This window comes from Malania oleifera, chromosome 3 (genome assembly GCF_029873635.1).
Source record: "Malania oleifera isolate guangnan ecotype guangnan chromosome 3, ASM2987363v1, whole genome shotgun sequence".
In the NCBI taxonomy this organism is placed as follows: Eukaryota; Viridiplantae; Streptophyta; class Magnoliopsida; order Santalales; family Ximeniaceae; genus Malania; species Malania oleifera.
The window spans coordinates 101,947,548-101,966,737 of record NC_080419.1 but is presented as its reverse complement, the minus strand read 5'-3'; the positions used below and the strand labels follow the sequence as shown (position 1 = coordinate 101,966,737).

The following is a 19,190-nucleotide window of genomic DNA, read 5'->3' as shown; positions in this document are numbered from 1 at the left end:
CACGTGAAAGCTCAAAAGCTTGAAGACAAACTCTTGATCTTAATTGTAATAATCTTAGTGAAATTTGTCTGTAATAGTAATTAAGGTATTCGGTTTGTAATAAGCACACACATTACATGCATGATTTATTTTGTAAGCTCAAACCAAACCATGAATGAGAAAGAACCATAGAAAGACCTTAGGGTGCACCTTCGGTCGACCGACACCGGACTTTTTCGGTGTCTTCAAAATTGAACCCCAAATGCCTCTAGGACACTCACACTTTCACATTTATGTGGTAGGCACTTACATAGGGCTTTATTGTATCAATACGAGACTGAAATGCACACTTGGTGCACTTTCGGTCGACCGGCCAAAGTAGTTCACTTTGGCATGGTCGACCGAACCGGCCAAAGTAGTTCACTTTGGCATGGTCGACCGAACCGGCCCTGGCTCAACAGTTTGACCAAGGCCCTGTCGATTGAGCCCTTACAGTTCATTTGACCCCGGTCGACCGAACCACCTGGGAGTCAACATTTTGACCTCCCGGTCAACCGACCAACTTTGTACTCCAACAACCTGGTCGACCAAAGGGTCTCAGCAGAATTCCCAGCGGTCTGATCGACCAAACCACACAGTTCAAAAAGGCCCGATTGACCGAACCTCAGAATATTTAGAAAATCACCTTGCCTCGGTCGACCGACCACTTAGTTCAAAATACCCCCGGTCGACCGAGCTACTTGAGTCTTTGTCGACCGAACCATTTCTGGTCGACCGGACCTCTCGGGTTGCTCCTATTTTTTACTGCGGTTAAATAATTTTAAATAGGGTTAAATTGATTTAAACATCATTAATCTTTTCCAATAATCCCTAATAGGTCCCCAACGGTCAAAATTTTCAGTATGTCTATATATACTCTTTCATTTGGTGGATTAAGCATCGATTAGCAAAAAGGATTAAGAAAATCTCTCTCAAGCAAAAACAATTTCTTTTGATTCCCATTTGCTCATACCTTTCCTAAAAACACTCTAGCTTACTTCTTCAAGGTCAAAATCATTTGTAAGTGCTTTGAGTGTATAGTATAATAGGTTTTGCTCTCATTGTTTAAAGTGTTTGAATCGATCTTTCTCCCGAGAGCATAACCTAAGTTTTCTTAAGAGGCTTTGCTAATAAGCCTAAGAAGACTTGTGGTAAACTTCTGAGTGTTGCATTATCATTGCAATAACTTTGGAAGTTTGTATTTGTTTTGATTTGCAAAAACATATTTCAAGCTTACTCAAATATCTTATGGAATTTATTGAACTATTTGTGGAAAGATATTTGTGCTTGTTACATTAATCTTTGTGGTAATATTTATACAAGTATGTATATCATTTGCCGAAAACAAAGATTATTTATTTTGCAATCCAAGCATATACACATTCGTATGATTAAGATATTCTCTGATTAATATTCTTGAGGCTTGTTTGGTGTTATGTGTAAACATATTTGATTGAATATTTTGAGGTACACAAATTATTATTGACACTCTCACGTACTTACTACACTGATAGAAAATATAGTTGAGAGTTGAAATATTTAGACCACACAGAGCTTACATTATTAAATCATCTGTGGTGTCTGTGTTTGTGCGCATTTGTGGTACAAATTTGCTTTACGTGAAAGCACTCTTGTATTGTACCTTTGATTGTATATCTGAGAGATTCCAAGCGTGGCCTGAGGGGGCGGTAATCCAGCCCGGTAAGGATTAGTGTAAAGGTTGAGGTCAGCCCTGTGGTAATTTGACCTGGTTTGTATAGGTGTCGCTCCACCCGTTTAAGTGAATAAGTTATTGTGATAATCCTTGTGCTGGTTAGCCAAGGCAGGGACGTAGGCAGTTGGCCGAACCTCGATAACATATCTTCATGTCATCCTCTCCTTACTGCTTTCTAGTGCTTGTATGACTGTTTAAACTGCTTTATTTAATTTCTGGTATATTTACATTATTTGCACTAGATTGACCCTAGGCTTGTGAACATACTGCTGTTAGGAGGAATACCTAGGAGATAAATTTTAAAAATACCAATTCACCCCCCCTCTTGGGATCACGGTAAAGCTAACAATATCTATGCACTGTAGGGTCTCATAGTTGTAGGTGGAGTTGTAGCTGTAGAATCTGAGTCAAATGTTCTGTGGCATATGCAATTAGGGCATATGCACGACTACATGTATTCAAATGTTTGGGGAGCAGTGAGGATAGCATCACGGGGTAAACATATGTTTTTCATTAGTTTATCACGAAAGGTCTTGGTGTATCTCATGTGGCATAAATTTGAGGTGTTTACCAGGTTTAACTTGTTGTTGAGGTGGAGAACCAAACTAGGAGAGAGATCCTCAAATCAGACATTGGGACTGAGTACACTGGTTTTATTCAAGACGTTTTGTGAGCAAGGCAGGTTATATATAAGGCTTGCAGGAAACTTCTTGGTGAAGTTAGTGAGTATGATGTGTTTCTCGTTTGACCGATCCCCAAAGGTATCACTAGATGGGAGAGTTGCAGGAGAATTGTGGGCATGTTTTGCGGTAGACTACTCGAGTTTAAGTGGATGTCCACGTGTGTACATTTCTAGTGATGTAGGATCTAGGTTTGGTGTTATGTTTGCACAGTAAATCTTTCTGAGGTATAAGAAAGGTGTGTTTAAACTGGGTGATCATGTGGCAAACAAAAGGGTGATAAACGGAGATAGGACTTTTGATGAGAAAGTCATGGGACAATGTACTTAGATAAAGAAAAAGAAACAAATGTCAAAAAACTGCAGCAACAACAAACATGTGGTTTATGTGGAGTTAGATACTCAGGACAGAAAAGCAGGGAGTTCTATCTCGGGTCAACAGTATCAAGGTATAAATGGGCATGTGATGCAGGTGGAGCTATAGACTCAGGGTAGAGATGACATTGTTCATATTGCAGAGAGTTTTAGCTTGGGAGACCAGCAGAATCACGATGGGCCCAAATGCACTATCAGACCACCACTCAGGTATAAATTTGACATTTTAGTGTTTTATGCATTCCAGTAGCAACGTTCCTACTATTTTTCAAGTTACAGTGCACAGTAAATGGAAAAATAGATGGATGAGTGTTATGGTAAAGGAAATGGAAATATTGCATAAGAACCAGATGTGGGAGTTTGTGAGGCTTCCAATAGGGAAGAGGGTGATAGGATGCAATGGGGTGAGGTATCTATTGTTTGTGAATGAAATGTTATTGGCGGGAAAGGTTTTAACTGAGACTAATTAGTTGGGAACTCTATTGACAAGTGTATTTTACATGAATGTTTTGGGTACAGCCAAGAAAGATCTTGGTTTGAAAATTCACATGGACAGAGCTACAGGAAAATTAGTATTATTTCAGGGTGGCTTTGTGGACAGAGCTGCAAGGAGATTGGTGTTATTTCAAAGTCGTTTTGTAGACAGAACTGCAGGGAGACTTTGTTTGTCGTCTCAAGAGGGTTTTGTAAAGAATCAATGTAAAATGTCTACCGCTCGGTACCCAAGGACGAATGATGTTGTCTAGGATATGTAAAAGGTCCCCCTATACTGGTGCAATGGGGTGTTTCGGCAGGCAACAGAGTGGTCCGTCAGTTGTGAGATTTGTTGAAGACTATGTAAGGGGCTTTGATGATAGAAGACTTACAACGGGTTTTGTGTTTACTATTATGGTAAGGCCTTGTTGAAAGCCTAGGGCATAGTCTTAAGTTGTTACATTTACAACTAAATCGAGGTTGTTGGCATAAGCCGAAGCTCCCATAGGCAAGTTCAAGTCATGCTTAGACTTGATTTTTGTCTATAGTTGCTAGACAGAAAGCGGTCCCAACCTAATGTCCTAAGGTCAAGGTGGAACAGCGGGCTATGTTTTCGATTTCTCCTAAGGGGCATGTACTCGCCATGGTGAAAATTGTTGTGATATGTGACTCATATACTGAATGAGATCAAAGTGTTGGTGGAAGCAGCAGGGAAACCGTCGACAGATTGACTATAACCGTCAACAGTTTTGCTCCTAATTTTGGAGAATTTCATTTTGTTTGAAACCGTTGACAGTTTGGCTCAGGAACCCAACACAGATTTTTGAATTTTGAAAAATGGACGTTAATTTGGTTGGGGTTTGGAGGAAAAACCTCAGGAAACTTTATAAATACTTGTTCCCAATGTATTTGTATGTTGTGTCTTTGACACTAGATAGAAATCTCTGTCAATTGCTCCCATGGATATAGGCATTATCAAACCACATAATTCCTTGTATTGTTTCTATTGCTTTCATACGTACTGCGTGATTAGATTGTTCTGTACTTTTACCATATATTGCAGCATTTGATTACTTCAATATTCCGTTGTGCAATTCGATTATACAATAGTCAACTTCCACCACTATAAAAAGAGATGTGGAGAAGAGATGAGCATGTAAGCCTGGCAAAGCGAATCAAGTCAGATAATAAGTGGTGGATTTGGCAGATTATCAGGTGAAGAAATCATAATTCATATTGGACTCATTTAAGTGGCGAATTAAGCGAATTCGGGTTGAATAATTCATGGCGGATGACGGATAATCCGCCATTCTCAAATATAATTTTATTATTATTTTATCAATAATTTATTTTGTGTCATAATAATTAAAGTTGTATTCGACAACTTGTGATTAGTTTTTGTATTAACTAATTCTAAGTTAGTACAACCATGTTATAAACTGAAAATTTAAATTTTATTTTAAACATCAATCTTAATTGTACCTTAAATTAATATATATATATATATATATATATTTTTATGCAATAAAAAAATTGCTTCAATATTTATTCAATTCAAGATTTTTTTATCAATATCAATATCAATTAAAACAAATACATATTAACATTGTGAGGTTGTGAGCAGTAGCTTCAATATTTATTCAATACAAGTTTTTTTTTATCAATATCAATGATTCAATATCAATATAAATGAATACTTATTGTTAACAACGTGAGTGTGAGGAGTAGCACTATAGCACTGATTACTGAACAATGAACATTGTGAGGCTATGAGCTGTATTCCATTGTCCTGTGATGCAACATGCATGCACGTGGTCGTGGGGCGCGGGAATTGGATTGTGGGCTAGGCAATGGGCTGGGTGGGTTGGGGCTTTTAGGGGGGGGGGGGGTGTTGGGCTTTTATGGTTAATCAGTTAATGGACTATTAAGCGGGTTAGTGGATATCCGTCGGATAAACCCAACCCGACTTGCTAAGGGAGGCAGATACAAAATGGAAAATCAAATTCGACTCATTTAACAAGCGAGTTGATTATAAGTTGGTTAAAATGGGAAGGATTTGGTTCAAATTAACAGATTTGTATCAATTTTGCTAGGTCTATAAGCATCTATTTCATATCCACTTCTTTCTACTATTGCATTCTAGAAAAGGATGGAGGACATGTTCAATATGATCCTGCAACAGAAAAGAGATCATAAGGAACTTGTCCCTCACCCTAACCAAGTAGAACCTGAGTCACATGAAAAGGTTGCAGTCCCACCAAAGATCGTTGACAAGGCTTCTGATACAACAAAGAAGATTGAAGGTTCGAATAGCATGGGTATCTATGAACAACGATCACACGAACTAGAAGAAAAATTTTAAAAACTTGATCAATTGGAGAAAATGATGAAGGAAGCTCGCAGCAACCCATCCTTTGGGGAGTCATCAGTCAAATCTTCAGATCCACCTTTCACTAAAGAGGTAATGGATGTTCCGCTACCCATTAAGTTTAAAATGTCAAATATAGAAGGGTACAATGGTTTGTCTGATCCTGTTGATCACTTAGATACATTTAAAATGTTGATGCAATTGCAAGGCGCACCAGATGCAATCACATGTTAAAGCCACTTTAAAAGGGAATGTCAAAGCATGGTATCAAACCTTGAAGCCTGGTTCCAATGGATCTTTTTCCAAAAGGGAGCAACAGATCACTGGACACTTCATCAGCAGCCGAAGGATAGCAAAAACTTTGGCTCATCTGATGAGCCTTGTTCAATGAAAAAGGGAAGCATTAAAGAAATTCATGCATCATTTCGTCAATACAACCCTGGAGATTTGGAACTTAGATCACGAAGTAGTAGTAGTAGCCTTAACAACGACTCTCCAACCCAAGGGATTTCCTAAATTCACTAGGAAAGAAGCCCCCAGCCTATATGGGAGAGCATGGCACGTGCCCAGAAATACATTAACCTAGAAGAGGTGATGATCACAAGGAGCAGCCAAACCAACCTAAAAAAAAAAAAAGGCCCGAAAGATACGGAAGAAATGGCCAGAGTAAGGAAAAGGCAAAAGAATAGTTGACCGCCTAGCAGCTCAAAGGAATTCCAAACCTACACTCCCTTGAACGTCTCCTAAGCAAACGTCCCGATGCACATCAAGGAAAAAGGTTATGTTTCGTGGTCAAAGCCCATGTGCGCACCACCATAAAAACGAAACACATCTAAATTCTGCAAGTTCTACAAGGATCATGGGCATGATATGAAAGAATATATCCAGCTGAAAAATGAAATTGTGGCCCTAATAAGAAGAAGATACTTAAAAGAGGTGACCTCCAAGCAAAGGCCTACAATCATAAAAAACCAGAGGACTAGTAGAAGAAAGATCAGATCGCGGGAGAGATCATCATAATCTTTGGGGGACCAGCTAGTGGGGGTGATAGCGGAGGTATCCGAAAGAAGTATGCAAAATAGGCGCTCCTGATGGAAGAATAGAAACAAAAGCAGGAAGAGACCATCACCTTCACCAAAGAAGATGAAGAAGGCGTGCAACAGGCACATGATGACACCCTGATGGTGCCGTTACTTGTTGCCAATTATCGAGTAAGGAGGTGATGATTAATAACAAAAGTTCAACTAACATAATATTTTGGTCAATACTACAGGAGATGAAGATTGGAAGGGAGCACTTGAAACCTATTTCAACACCTTTGGTGGGATTCGAAGGAGACGTAGTCCATCCTTTGGACATGATTACACTCCTATTGGCAATGGGGACACCTCCAAACCAAGTTACCTTTATGACAGAGTTTCTAGTGGTTGATTGCCCCTTCAGTCTACAACATAATATTGGGTCGTCCAACACTCCCTGCAGCCTAAGTTGTGGCCTCTACTTATCATATGAAGGTCAAGTTTCCTACCCCAAACGAGGTCGGAGTAGTCAAAGGAGATAAGATGGCGGCACGTAACTGTTATGTGATGGCGCTAAAAGGGAAGACGAAGGGATGGGAGACCTTAACAATAGAAGATTTGGAGGTAAGAGGTGAGTACCCCCAGATCAGCACGCTAGATGAGGACCTGCTCAGTATCCCAAAAAAAGGCAATCAGGAGAGGTGCATTCAGATTAGAAGCAATTTCCAAAGTCATTGAAGGAGGAGCTAATAAGATTATTAAATGAATACGCAAATATTTTTGCCTAGTATGCTGATGATATGTCAGGAATCAAGCCTACAGTCATTAAGCATAGATTATAGGTAGATCCAAACCATTGTCCCGAGAAGTAGAAGAAGAAAAGTTTCGCTCTAGGATGAGTCAAGATAATTGACGAGGAGGTAAACAAGCTTTTAAAAGCTAATTTCATTAGGGAGGTCAATTATCCAGAGTGACTTAGCAATGTGGTCCTAGTTAAGAAGTCAAATGGGAAGTGGGGGACCTGCATTGATTTTACATATTTAAATAAGGCATGCCCCAAAGACAACTTTCCTCTTCCACAAATTGACTAGTTGGTGGACTCCACATCTAAACATGAACTTTTGAGCTTTATAGTTGTGTACTCAGGTTACAACCAAATTTGTATGCATCCACAAGATGAAGAGAAAATTACACTCATTACTGAAAGAGGGCTTTATTGCTAAAAAAATAATGTTGTTTGGATTAAAAAAAGCTGGAGCAACCTACCAGAGGTTGGTGAACAAAATATTCAAAGATCTTTTGAAGAACACATAGAGGCTTATGTGGAAGACACACTAGTAAAAAGCCTAAAAGCGAATGATCATGGCAAGGATTTGGGTGGAGCATTTGAATTGTTACACAGGTACAAAATGAGGTGGAATCTAGCCAAATGTGTATTCAACGTGTCTGCAGGAAAGTTTTTAGGGTTTATGGTAACCCACAAGGGAATATAAGCTAACCTTGGTATGATAAGAGTCTTGATGGAGATGCAGGCTCCTTAGACGAAGAAGGAAGTTCAAGTGTTAATGAGGAGAATTGCCTCACTAAACAGGTTTGTCTCCTATTCAAGGGATAAGTGTATGTCGTTCTTCAAGGCGTTGCGAAAGGCAGAAAGGTTTGAATGAGGAGCAGAGCAGGATAAAGCTTTCGAAAAGCTCAAATAATACCCTAGTTCTCCACCTCTTTTGACAAAATCAAGAACTGGAAAGGATCTATACTTGTGTTTGGCCTCTACTCGATGCGCGGTGAGTGCATTCCTAGTCCGGGAGGACGATAGGCTACACAAGCCCATATTTTATACTAACAAGGTGTTGCGTGGAGCAAAGATTAACTATACAGTAGCAGAAAATGTTGCTTTCGCAATCATCTATGCAGCTAGAAGGTTAAGACCCTATTTTCTGGCACACAAGGTGGTCGTGTTGACCAATATACCACTAAGTCAAATCCTTCAGTGGCCGGGAACCTCAGGAAGGATGGTGAAGTGGTTGGTTGAATTGAGAGAATTGATATCCATTACAAGTCAAGACCAGCAATTAAGACCCAAGTCTTTTCTAATTTTGTGGCTGAGCAGGTCCATGAAAATTCAAAAGAGTTAGAAGTCTGGATGCTACATGTGGACGGGTCCTCAAATGGGACAGGAGGAGGTGCAAGTTTAATCCTTACAGCCCCAAATGGATCTAAAGTACAATACGCATTGCGGCTAGAGTTCGCAATGACCAATAACAATGCGGAGTATGAAGCCTCACTAGCAATGTTGCGACTCAATGTCCCTCAAAGTAAAGAGGCTTCCAGTCTCGAGCGATTCCGAACTTGTGGTTGAGCAGGTGAAGGGTGAATTTGAAGCCAGATATCAAAAAATGAAAAGATATCTAGCTAAAGCACAGGATTATATTAAGGCATTCTCTGAATTTACAATTGAGCACATTCCTCGAGTAGCAAATGCAAACGCTAATGCAGTAGCAAAGCTGGCTTCAACTTTGAAACCAGATGAAGAGAATGTTATTCACTTAGAGCGAATAGAGAAGCCAACCTACGAGGAGACCCGGGTCAACATAGCAATAATAGAAGAGGTTGAAGAAGATTGGAGGACCATCCTAATATAGTAGCTTCGGGAGGGGTCTTTACTTGATAACAAGAAGCAATCTCTGAAGATAAGGAGGAAGGCAGCCAGGTATACGATCATTGACAAAGAGTTGTACATGCATTCTTTGACGTTGCCATATTTACGATGTCTGGGCAGCAAAGAAGGAGAGTATATATTGAGAGAAATTCATGAAGAGATTTGCGGCAACCATTTGGCCGGTAGAGCTTTGGCTCACAAGGCTTTACGACAAAGGTATTATTGGCCCACTATAAGAAAAGACATGCTTGAGCTGGTGAAACGATGTAATAGATGTCAAAAATATGCCAACATACCTCACTTACTTGCAAGCACATTATCTCCCTTGACCAGTCCGTGTCCCTTTGCTCAATGGGAACTAGATATACTGAGGTCATGGCTACTAACAATGGGGCAACGAAAGTTCTTATTGGTCGCAATTGATTATTTCATAAAATGGGTGGAGGTTGAAGTTTTGTCTTATAAAATAGAGTAGAACATCACCAAGTTCGTCTGGACATCAATCATATACAGATACGGAGTACCTTAGGCAATAGTGACAAACCATGGAACGCAATTTGACAGCAATCGTTTCAAAACTTTTTGCGCCAACCTTGGCATAAGACTACTTTTTCAATCGTAGCACATCCGCAAAGCAACAGGCAGGTAGAAAACATGAACAGAACAATTCTACATGGCTTGAAGGCACGCTTGGAGTCGGCACAAGTAGGTGGGTGTAGGAACTCCCTTGGCATACCACACAACTCGACGAACGACTACGGGAGAAACTCCTTTCCTGCTTGTCTTTGGAGCAGAAGCGGTCATCCCTACAATATAGGAATTCCTTTTTGGCAGAGACTAACATTTCGACAAAGAAGGGAACAATGTGGAGCTGAGAGCAAAATTAGATCTTCTAGAAGAAAAATAGGATCAAGCCTGGATCAAGGTTGCGTTATACCAACAAAGGGTGGCCAAATATTACAATGCCCGAGTCAAAACACAGATTTTCAAGCCAAGAGATAGGAACGTGCAGAACAATCCTGCCGAATCAAGGCCAAGCAAACTGAAACCTAACTGGAAAGGGTCATATTAAATAGCAACGAAAATCAAACCAGGGACAATACACATTGAAATATTTAAAGGGGAAAGAGATTTAGAACACATAGAATTTGAATTAATTGAAAATATATATTCATCATAGTTATATATTTTTAAAAGCAACAACATAATAATAAATTCCCCGACAAAATTCTTAATTCATAGATTCACCATCTTCATCGTCATCTTCCTTATCCTCTTCTCCTGATGGAGGGCTTACATTGCCATAACCAGCCGAACAGATACCAGTTGTATCAATGTTAGGATACTTTATCTTGAACTGTTCCCAACATCTTTGAAAACCCCCTTGGTAAGATTGGAGAACGAATTTCCCCTTGTCCTGCAAAAACTTGTCGGAGTTGTGGTAATCAGAAATAGCACATTCAATAGCAGCGTTAACAGCAGTTGGGATCTCCACTTTCCGGATCCGGGTGATCACTTCTTCGAGAGCTTTCTCCCGGGTGGCACTAGCATTCAGCTGTTCTTGTAAGGCCAGGGCTTGCTGCCGCAATTCCATTGAAACTCGGTATATTTCACCTACCTTATCTTCCAAAGTAAGATTCATGGCTGACAGCTGAAAAATAACAAAAAAACAATAAGGGAGTGAACAAACAAATAAACCCATAAACACACCAAAAACATGCCTGGTAAGCGGCATGACGGGCAGCTGAAGTAAGGGCTTCTGGGAGCATCATCTTCAGCTCGTAAGAATCCTTCGGTAGCACAGCACGTCGGAGGACCATACCTGAAACCATGGGATCATGTAAACCTGACCCCTCAAGTGTAGTTGGCGGAGGTGGTGTAGCGAGGGCTTCATCAGTAGTCCCAAGTGTGTCTTTCATCTGGGAAGATCCACCTAAAGAAGCTTTCTTCTTACTGGCTTTCTTTCCCTTCTTTTTGGCAAGTAGGTCCTCAAAGTGACTCCAGTCCATGCCTAAAAAAAGAAAAAGAAAAAGAAAAAAAAAGACATATTAGAAATGATGAAAGCGCAAATATTATAACACTGCAAAGTTTACGGGAATGAAAGGTAAGGACCAAATGGAATGGGATTGAAACTACATTGCACAAGATTCCGCTCCTTGAGCAGCTTGGAATTGGGAATAATTCCCAAGTGGGCCTCAGCTCGGAACTCCTCAAGGATGACTTACTCCGTGAGAGATAACATAGGAAGCAAGTGTAGTAACCCGAACCAAGAAAATATAAGAAATAAATAAAAATAAAAAAGAAAAGAAATTGAAGGAAAGGGGTTTGGCCAAAACCAAATCGTCGACAGTTTGGAGAGACTCAGAAAAACCGTCGACGATTTTCTTGTAGGGCAAACTACCGAGAGCATTACGCGGGTATTCAGGTTTGGTAAGTGGCCAAATCGTTGACAGTTTCAAGCAAACCAATCGTCGACGGTTTTCCTGCAAGCTGAGTTACTTAAGGGCTAAGTAACATTATTTTTTTCATGACTCTCATTTGCTCTCTCTCTAATTAGGACTTTGGAACTCTCTCTCTCTCTCTCTCCTAGGCCTCCTGGATCACTCACGAGTGCTCCTCGATCCTCTCTCCCTCCTCCGGTACGTAGGTTGTTGATCTTCAGTAGATTCGAGCGGTTAGGTTTCGTAATTTTGAAGGTTTTAGGCAGTTTCTTTAAGAACAAGTAAGGGGATTAGATTATGTCAGTTATTTTCATGAACCGTTTAAATTGCAGTATATGTTTATAGAAATAATATTTATGATTTCCTGAATGAATCAAACAGATAAAAATAGTTGTTTTGACTTTTATACGTTTTTTTGGGAAAACTAACGTTAATGGGTTGAACATCTCTTATTTTCAGTAAAATGTATAGTTTTAATTAAATTAAACCATGTAAATACTCATATCCTATGTTCAGTAACTTATATGTTTCCCAGATAGTTATGTATATTAATGATTTACCATATGAAAATTTGTGTGGCATGAGAACGATTTAAAATTGTATAAATAAACAGAGTGGGTTAGACAATTATGTTATGACAGATATGATATGACAGTTTAATTTCGTTTCTTGATATGATAGACTTTGCTTGAATGATTGGAAATTGTGAAAATACTGGTGTTGTTAAAGTAAGTGTGAAAAAGGTCTCAAGAGATGACGATACGTAACGTCCCGATGATGATTATTGAAAAAGGTCTCGAGAGACGGTGATACGTAATGGTTCGATGATGATTATTGAAAAAATGTCTTAGGTGACGGCAATACGTAATGCCCCGATGATGATTATTGAAAAAGGTCTCAGAGACGGCGATACGTAACACCCCGATGATGATTCTTGGAAAAGGTCTCAGAGGACGACGATACGTAATGCCCAGATGATGATTATTGAAAAAGGTCTCAAGGGATAGCGATACGTAACACCCTAATGATGATTAATGATAAAGGCAAAGGGGGACGGCGATACGTAACGTCCCGATTCTCAGGATTTAGCCTGAGGGCTTGCTGATGTAAGGGATGGTAAGACGTAATGCCTCTCAGCAAATGCCCGATGAGTATGGCTGGATTGAGGGATGACTAGACATAACGCCTCAATCTCGACGAATGTGAACCATGAATGGATCATGTAGAGTGTAAATTTATTAAATTGTATCGTACTATCTATGATAGGCTATTGAATATATATATATATACATGTTGGTAGGTTTATTATAAATTGCAATGATATGTGTGTCATGAATTTTATGGTTACGATTCAATTATATGAAAATCATATTTAGTGAGGATTACATAAGAAATGTTTATAGATAACTGTTGCAGTAAAACTCATCTGTCACTCACTCACAATAGTTTAATTGGCCTTGCTAAGAAGTGTCTCACCCCATTATCCATTTCACTTTTCAGGTCCTACAAGGAACCGTACCCAACTTACTGCGGGGCTAGGATTAAACTTTTGGGAGTGGTAGATAAAGCTGGTGGGCCACCAAGTATTATGCTTGTTATTTTTGGGTTGTAAAATATTGATAGGTAGTTTTATACATGTATCTGGGGACAGTTAGCACTCTGGTAATGTGATTGAGGTGTTTTTCTTCCGTTGTATGATTTTATTTTTAGTTATGATAGAGCCATCCGATTTTCTCTTATTAGGGCGGGTGGTGGTATTATGGTATCAGAGAATTTTATTTCACAAATAACACCCCGAGCCCACATAGCGAGTCGGGGCATTACAACATGTGGCACTGCTGGGCTGAAAAGATAGGTAAGAGTTACATGTGGAGGAAGATTAATAAAAAGACAAATGAAAAGATAGGATAAAAGATATCACCATCAAGAAAGGTAGACCAGATGCGGGGCCCATGGAAGTTTAGCTCCCCAGAAGTAAGAAGAAACTATGCTTCCAGTCATGGATAGACGAAGCACTGGGTGTAAACAACTTGAACTCTAGGAGGCAATTGAAATAACACCTCATTCTCTACAGAGTGCTTCCTTAGCTGATGGCAAGATCGAAAAAATGCAACTAAGGCTGGTAGCCCTTTCGGATGAGGAGAGTTGCAAAGCATACCATGGCAAGGTATGAGTTGGGGGCCAATTGACAAAAGGATAGGTTATAAAATCGCAAGACATCGGATATAAATGGATGAAAGGGTAACCTAAGCCCGGTATCGAAATAGTCTGCATATAAACAGACCATGTTTGAACTAGCCTGAAGGGGTGATTCTGAGCTACCAAGCAACCTGAGGTGGACAGTGGCTTGAATGAAATATAAATGACACAGGTGCAATAGATCCGCATGGGTAAGGCGAGACCTAGCACTACTTATGCTAAATATTGTTGAAGACTGTGCTTCAGACGTGTCCATCCTAAACAAAGGGGGGCTCCTAAAAGAAGGCAGATGAAAACAACTTTTACTCTTATTAACTAAAGATAAAAATAAAAAGAACTATCCTTCAGAACACTTTTGAAGAACACGCGAAGAATATGAAGAACATGTGAAGAACGTGTGAGCGAAATGCCAAAAGTTATGAAAAGACTGATGCATACAAAACAAAAAGTATGCTAAGCAAAAGAACAAAAGATAAAGAGGAAAGGGAAAAAAGGCATACCCAAGTGTCAAAGACTTCCATTGGAGACAAGGAAAGAATGAATGGGATAAGGCCCAAAGTTGGTGCTAAAATGAACATATGGCATAAATCTCAAAAAAACCACGATTCCCAAAAAAGCGCGAACCCCAGAGAGGTGCAAATCATGAAGAATCGGCTCAAATGATGAGCACAGCTCATGAGGCTAAAAGAAATTGGCCCAACTGATGAGCACAACTCATATGCCTTAAAGAAGTTGACTCATCTGATGAGCACAACTCATGAAGCCTAAAGAATTGCCCCAACTTATGAGCACAGCTCATGAGACTAGAAAAACTGGCTCAACTAATGAGCACAACTCATGAGACCTAAAAACTTGGCTCAACTAATGAGCACAGCTCATGAGGCTTGAAAGAAACGTTGCTCAGAAAACTAATAATTCAACAAAAGAGCTACTCGGGTTGTTGAAAGACAAAAAAAGAGCAACTCGGATGAGAACAACTCTTGAGGCCTGAAGAATTGGCCTAACCGATAAGCACGGCTTATAAGGCCTGAAGAAATTGGCCGAATTGATGAGCACAACTCATGATATTTGAAGAACCGCCCCAAATGATGAGCACAAGTAATGAGGCCTAAAGAATCGACCCAACTTATGAGCACAGCTCACGAGACTAGAAGAACCGACCCAACTCATGAGCACAACTCTTGAGGCCTGAAAACTTGGCCCAACTAATGAGCACAACTCATGACGCCTGAAAGAAAAGTTGCACGAAAAACTAAAAATTCAACAAAAGATCTACTCGGATTGTTGAAAGACAACAAAAGAGAAGCTTGAATTGTTGAAAGACAACGAAAGAGCTGCTCGTATTGTTGAAAGACAACGAAAGAGCTGCTCTTATTGTTGAAAGACAATGAGAAAGCTGCTCGGATTGTTGAAAATTCAATAGAAGGGCTACTTGAATTGTTCAAAGACAATGAAAGAGATGCTCAGAATGTTGAAAGACAACGAAAGAGCTGCTCGGATTGTTGAAAAACAACGAAACATATGTTGAGATCGTTTGAAAAAACAAATGTCCAATCGAACAGCTACTCAAATCATTTGGGAAAAACTAAAGGCCCAGCTGAACAGCTGCTCAGATTGTTTGAAAAAACAAAGGTCTAGGCGAACAGCTACTCGAATCATTTGAAAAAAAAAGGCCCAGCCAAACAGTTGCTTGGATTGTTTAGATACAAGGGTACAACCGAACAGTTGCTCGAATTGCACCAATCACCGGCCCGACCGAAAGCAGTGTACAGCAGGTCGAAACACGGCTCAACAGAACCATAAATGGCTCGAATGAGCCAACGCAGCTCGAACAGTTCATCAACAGAATATATGGCACAGACAAACTGATGACGGCTTAGATGAGTCAAAAACGACTTGGACGAGTCAATAAATGTTCAGTAGAAACCAAGGTAGCTTGGATTGGCTGAAGGTCGCGGATCCAGTTAAAATATGCAGCTTGAGCACATGACTCGGCATGCCAAAGTGGCTCGGATGAGCCAAAAACAAGGCTCTGTAGTTTTTAAAGCATTCAAACTTTGACATCCTCTGGTGCCTTGCTATCACTTTTTGCAGTATGACCTTTGGATTTACCACCATTGACATTCTCAGATTTTTCAGTCTTTTTCGACGCATTGTCTTGCAATTTCCCATCATTTTTGCCATCATCCTTCAATTTTCGACCAATTTTTGTAGAAGCAACTTTAGGTTTGCCCGAGGAAGTGCCTCCAGCCCTAGGAAACCAATATTTGAGTTTTTAGACATTAGTCAAGAATAATAACTCAAAAGCATTGACAAATGAAGAATTGGTTACTTTTTTGACGAAGCATCTATCTCGGATTTTTTAGTCTTTTTCGACGCATTGTCTTGCAACTTCCCATCATTTTTGTCATCATCCTTCAATTTTCGACTAGTTTTTGCAAAAGCAACTTTAGGTTTGCCCGAGGAAGTGCCTCCAACCCTAGGAAACCAATATTTGAATTTTTAGACATTAGTCAAGAATAATAACTCATAAGCGTTGACAAATGAAGAATTGGTTACTTTTTTGACGAAGCATCTATCCGGCTTGGTTTCGTTGGCACATCAGAATTTGTTTTTGCCTTCTGCTGCCTGCTTTCAATGACCAACCAAAACAAAACAGATATATAAAAACTATTAGACAAGAGGCATTGCAAGAACTAGATAAGTCAAGCATAAAATCCTTTAGAATCAAATGCAATAATTAAACATTTAAAGAATTGACTTCCTAAAGTTTGAACGACTACAATCGCCAACAATCCAAAAGGACAAATATACCATGGAATAAAAATTCAATTGCCGGTCCACACTTCAAAATGAAATCGGCATTGTTCCAATCTAATAAGTTCTCCAAAGAGAACTCTGTAATTAATAAATTCCTGGGACTAAAAGATCAATATTTCATATGAATGATTATGATTTCATAAACTATAGAAAGGATTGCAGGACTAATTTGAGAGATTTATAATATTCCAACACAATGATTAATATTGGGGATAAGATGATTTGGATATATATAGAAATATAGAAAGCTCCTTTCTCAAGCTACCCTTAATTTATTTTGGAACTCGAATAATACCCAAGATCAAAATTTCTATAATACCCAGGACTAAAATTCTCAAGTATTTATGAATCAAATTATAGCAAAAGCAATTTAGATATTGATTGACCTTTACAACCAGCAACAAAAAGAATTTCATTGGTGTATTAAAGTACATTTTATTAGAAGCATTTGGCCAAGATAATACATCATCAATCCTAACTTGTCAATTTAACGGGATCGTAACTGCTTGGTTTGAATGTGTTCATAGGACTATGAATCTATTATGAGTATGCATGAAAAATGTTTTCTAAAGATTGCAGCACAACAACGAAAGATGATTTAAGGAATTAGGCAGGTTGAAATGGACCAACAATTCCCAATGAGTAAAACAGACATGCTGGTGCTAAATCGCCTCGTCATATTAACACTTTGATGGACCAATATTGACAAAGAAGCTGGAAGACTAATCATTCATGGTTAGAATGACAAGTTAGTAGATCAAGAGCAACTAAAATGAGGCACTAACCAAGAGGTGAACATGTATGATGAAATTGGAGTTGATTACAAGATGACAGTGGAAGCTGTCAAAAGGAAAGATGATGGGTCCTTGTATGGTTGAGAAAATTACTTAAGGCGTCAAAGCTTTCAGGGTGGATTTCAATCGAGTAGAAAAAATCTTGTATATTGCCAACTTCAACTCATTTCCTAATGGAAGCCACTGCCTTTTTAATATGCTATTTTCCCAAAACACCTCCCCACCCAAAAATAAAAGGCAAGTTACTAGAGAAACCTATATTTTGAGTTGTCCAACACTAAATTTGGAAGGGAATAGAGAAGCTTGCCAGCTAAAATGATTTTGATACTCACATTAGCATTAAAAATAAAATAAAAAATTACCAACTTGGTAGTTTATGTTGGGCGAGTTTTCAACAGTGGACCATCTTACTAGTAGAAATTAGTTTTCTCAAATTTTTTTTGCTCAAGCACAAGGGTTGACAGATGATGCCTGCCACAATAGCTGGATGACTTCTTGTTGAGGGGGCAAGAGAAAATCTGGGGAGCAACAGGCACTGTAGTAGAACAAGGGAATGTTCTCTCATTCTCCTAATTGTTTAAAGATAATCAGGGATGAATCCCATACACTTCCAAGTCTCTTATATCATTTCCAAAGCCACCAGTAATGAAGATTTCATAATCTGCAAAGTAATGTTATTTGTGCATGGGAAAGTTAACCTGACAGCAACGGGATATTGCATTCCTTTCAGAGAGACCAGAATAGCTCCGATACCATAACATAATGCATTAGCTGCCCCATCAAAATACATATGCCAGTTTGAAATCTCTAGTAGCTCCTCTTCCTCCGATCCAAATAATGCCACAACATCCTCATCTAGGTCTAGATTTTCTGGGCTTCATATAGACGAATACTTGTTAGGGAGTCATATATCCACTCTAAAAGTACAGCAAATTAAAGGCGGTATGTCGGAACAACATTTACTACAGAAACAAGGGGTGTAATGGTGCATAAGCACCCTCAGACGGGACAAGTAGGAATCTCATACCCCTACCGAAAGGCTGCATCACAGATGTCCACCCAATGATTGAATGATACAGCTGGTGCAGCTCATCCAATCTCAGGAGGCTGAAAGTTCAGAGTTTCTCACCAATCTAGGATGAAGAAGTGCATTGTGAAACCCCACTAACAGCCACCAATCCAAGGCCTCTAAACCATCCACAATGCACAAGGTTGTGCAGGTCCATATCTACATCATAAACAGTTTAGCACTCCTTACACCCACTAAGAAATTGTCTTGTGACAGAAAGTTTGAGAAATGATTTATTATATGGTGTGGATTGCAGTCATTTTGGGACTTGCAGTGGGCAATACACGCCTTTGTTGAAGTATTTGGAATAACGGGGATAGCAAACTAACTACTATAAGGAACCTTTACTCAGTCCTGGAATCTTTTTCATTGTAATTGATTCCTTTCCACTGCTTAATACTCTGTACAGTGTAGACTGATTTACTATTTTCCATATTAACCATGTATTCATCAAAAAATTTAAAAACCTACAGCAATGAAACAGCTTATTTAGGGGGGGGGGGGGGGGGGGAACAAAGCTTCGAGAGCACAATGTTGAAAGCTGAAATGATAAGTGGAAAT

General features: G+C 39.4%; 1 protein-coding gene across 12 annotated transcripts in view; it reads right to left on the bottom strand.

The window, feature by feature from the left end:
* Positions 1–10,437: 10,437 nt before the first annotated feature.
* Positions 10,438–19,190, bottom strand: part of LOC131150816 (sister chromatid cohesion protein PDS5 homolog C-like) — a 31,457-nt gene continuing 22,704 nt past the window's right edge. For 9 of the 12 annotated variants that reach the window (XM_058101800.1, XM_058101799.1, XM_058101804.1 and 6 more), the window contains 5 exons: positions 16,506–16,574; positions 16,279–16,425; positions 16,047–16,198; positions 11,028–11,317; positions 10,438–10,957 (listed from right to left, as the gene is read on the bottom strand). In XM_058101800.1, the coding sequence (XP_057957783.1) occupies positions 10,538–10,957; positions 11,028–11,317; positions 16,047–16,198; positions 16,279–16,425; positions 16,506–16,574 (1,078 nt within the window). In that variant the 3' untranslated portion in view covers positions 10,438–10,537. The remainder of the gene's footprint in view (positions 10,958–11,027; positions 11,318–16,046; positions 16,199–16,278; positions 16,426–16,505; positions 16,575–19,190) is intronic. The other 3 variants (XM_058101811.1, XM_058101803.1, XM_058101808.1) reach the window with 3 other exon arrangements.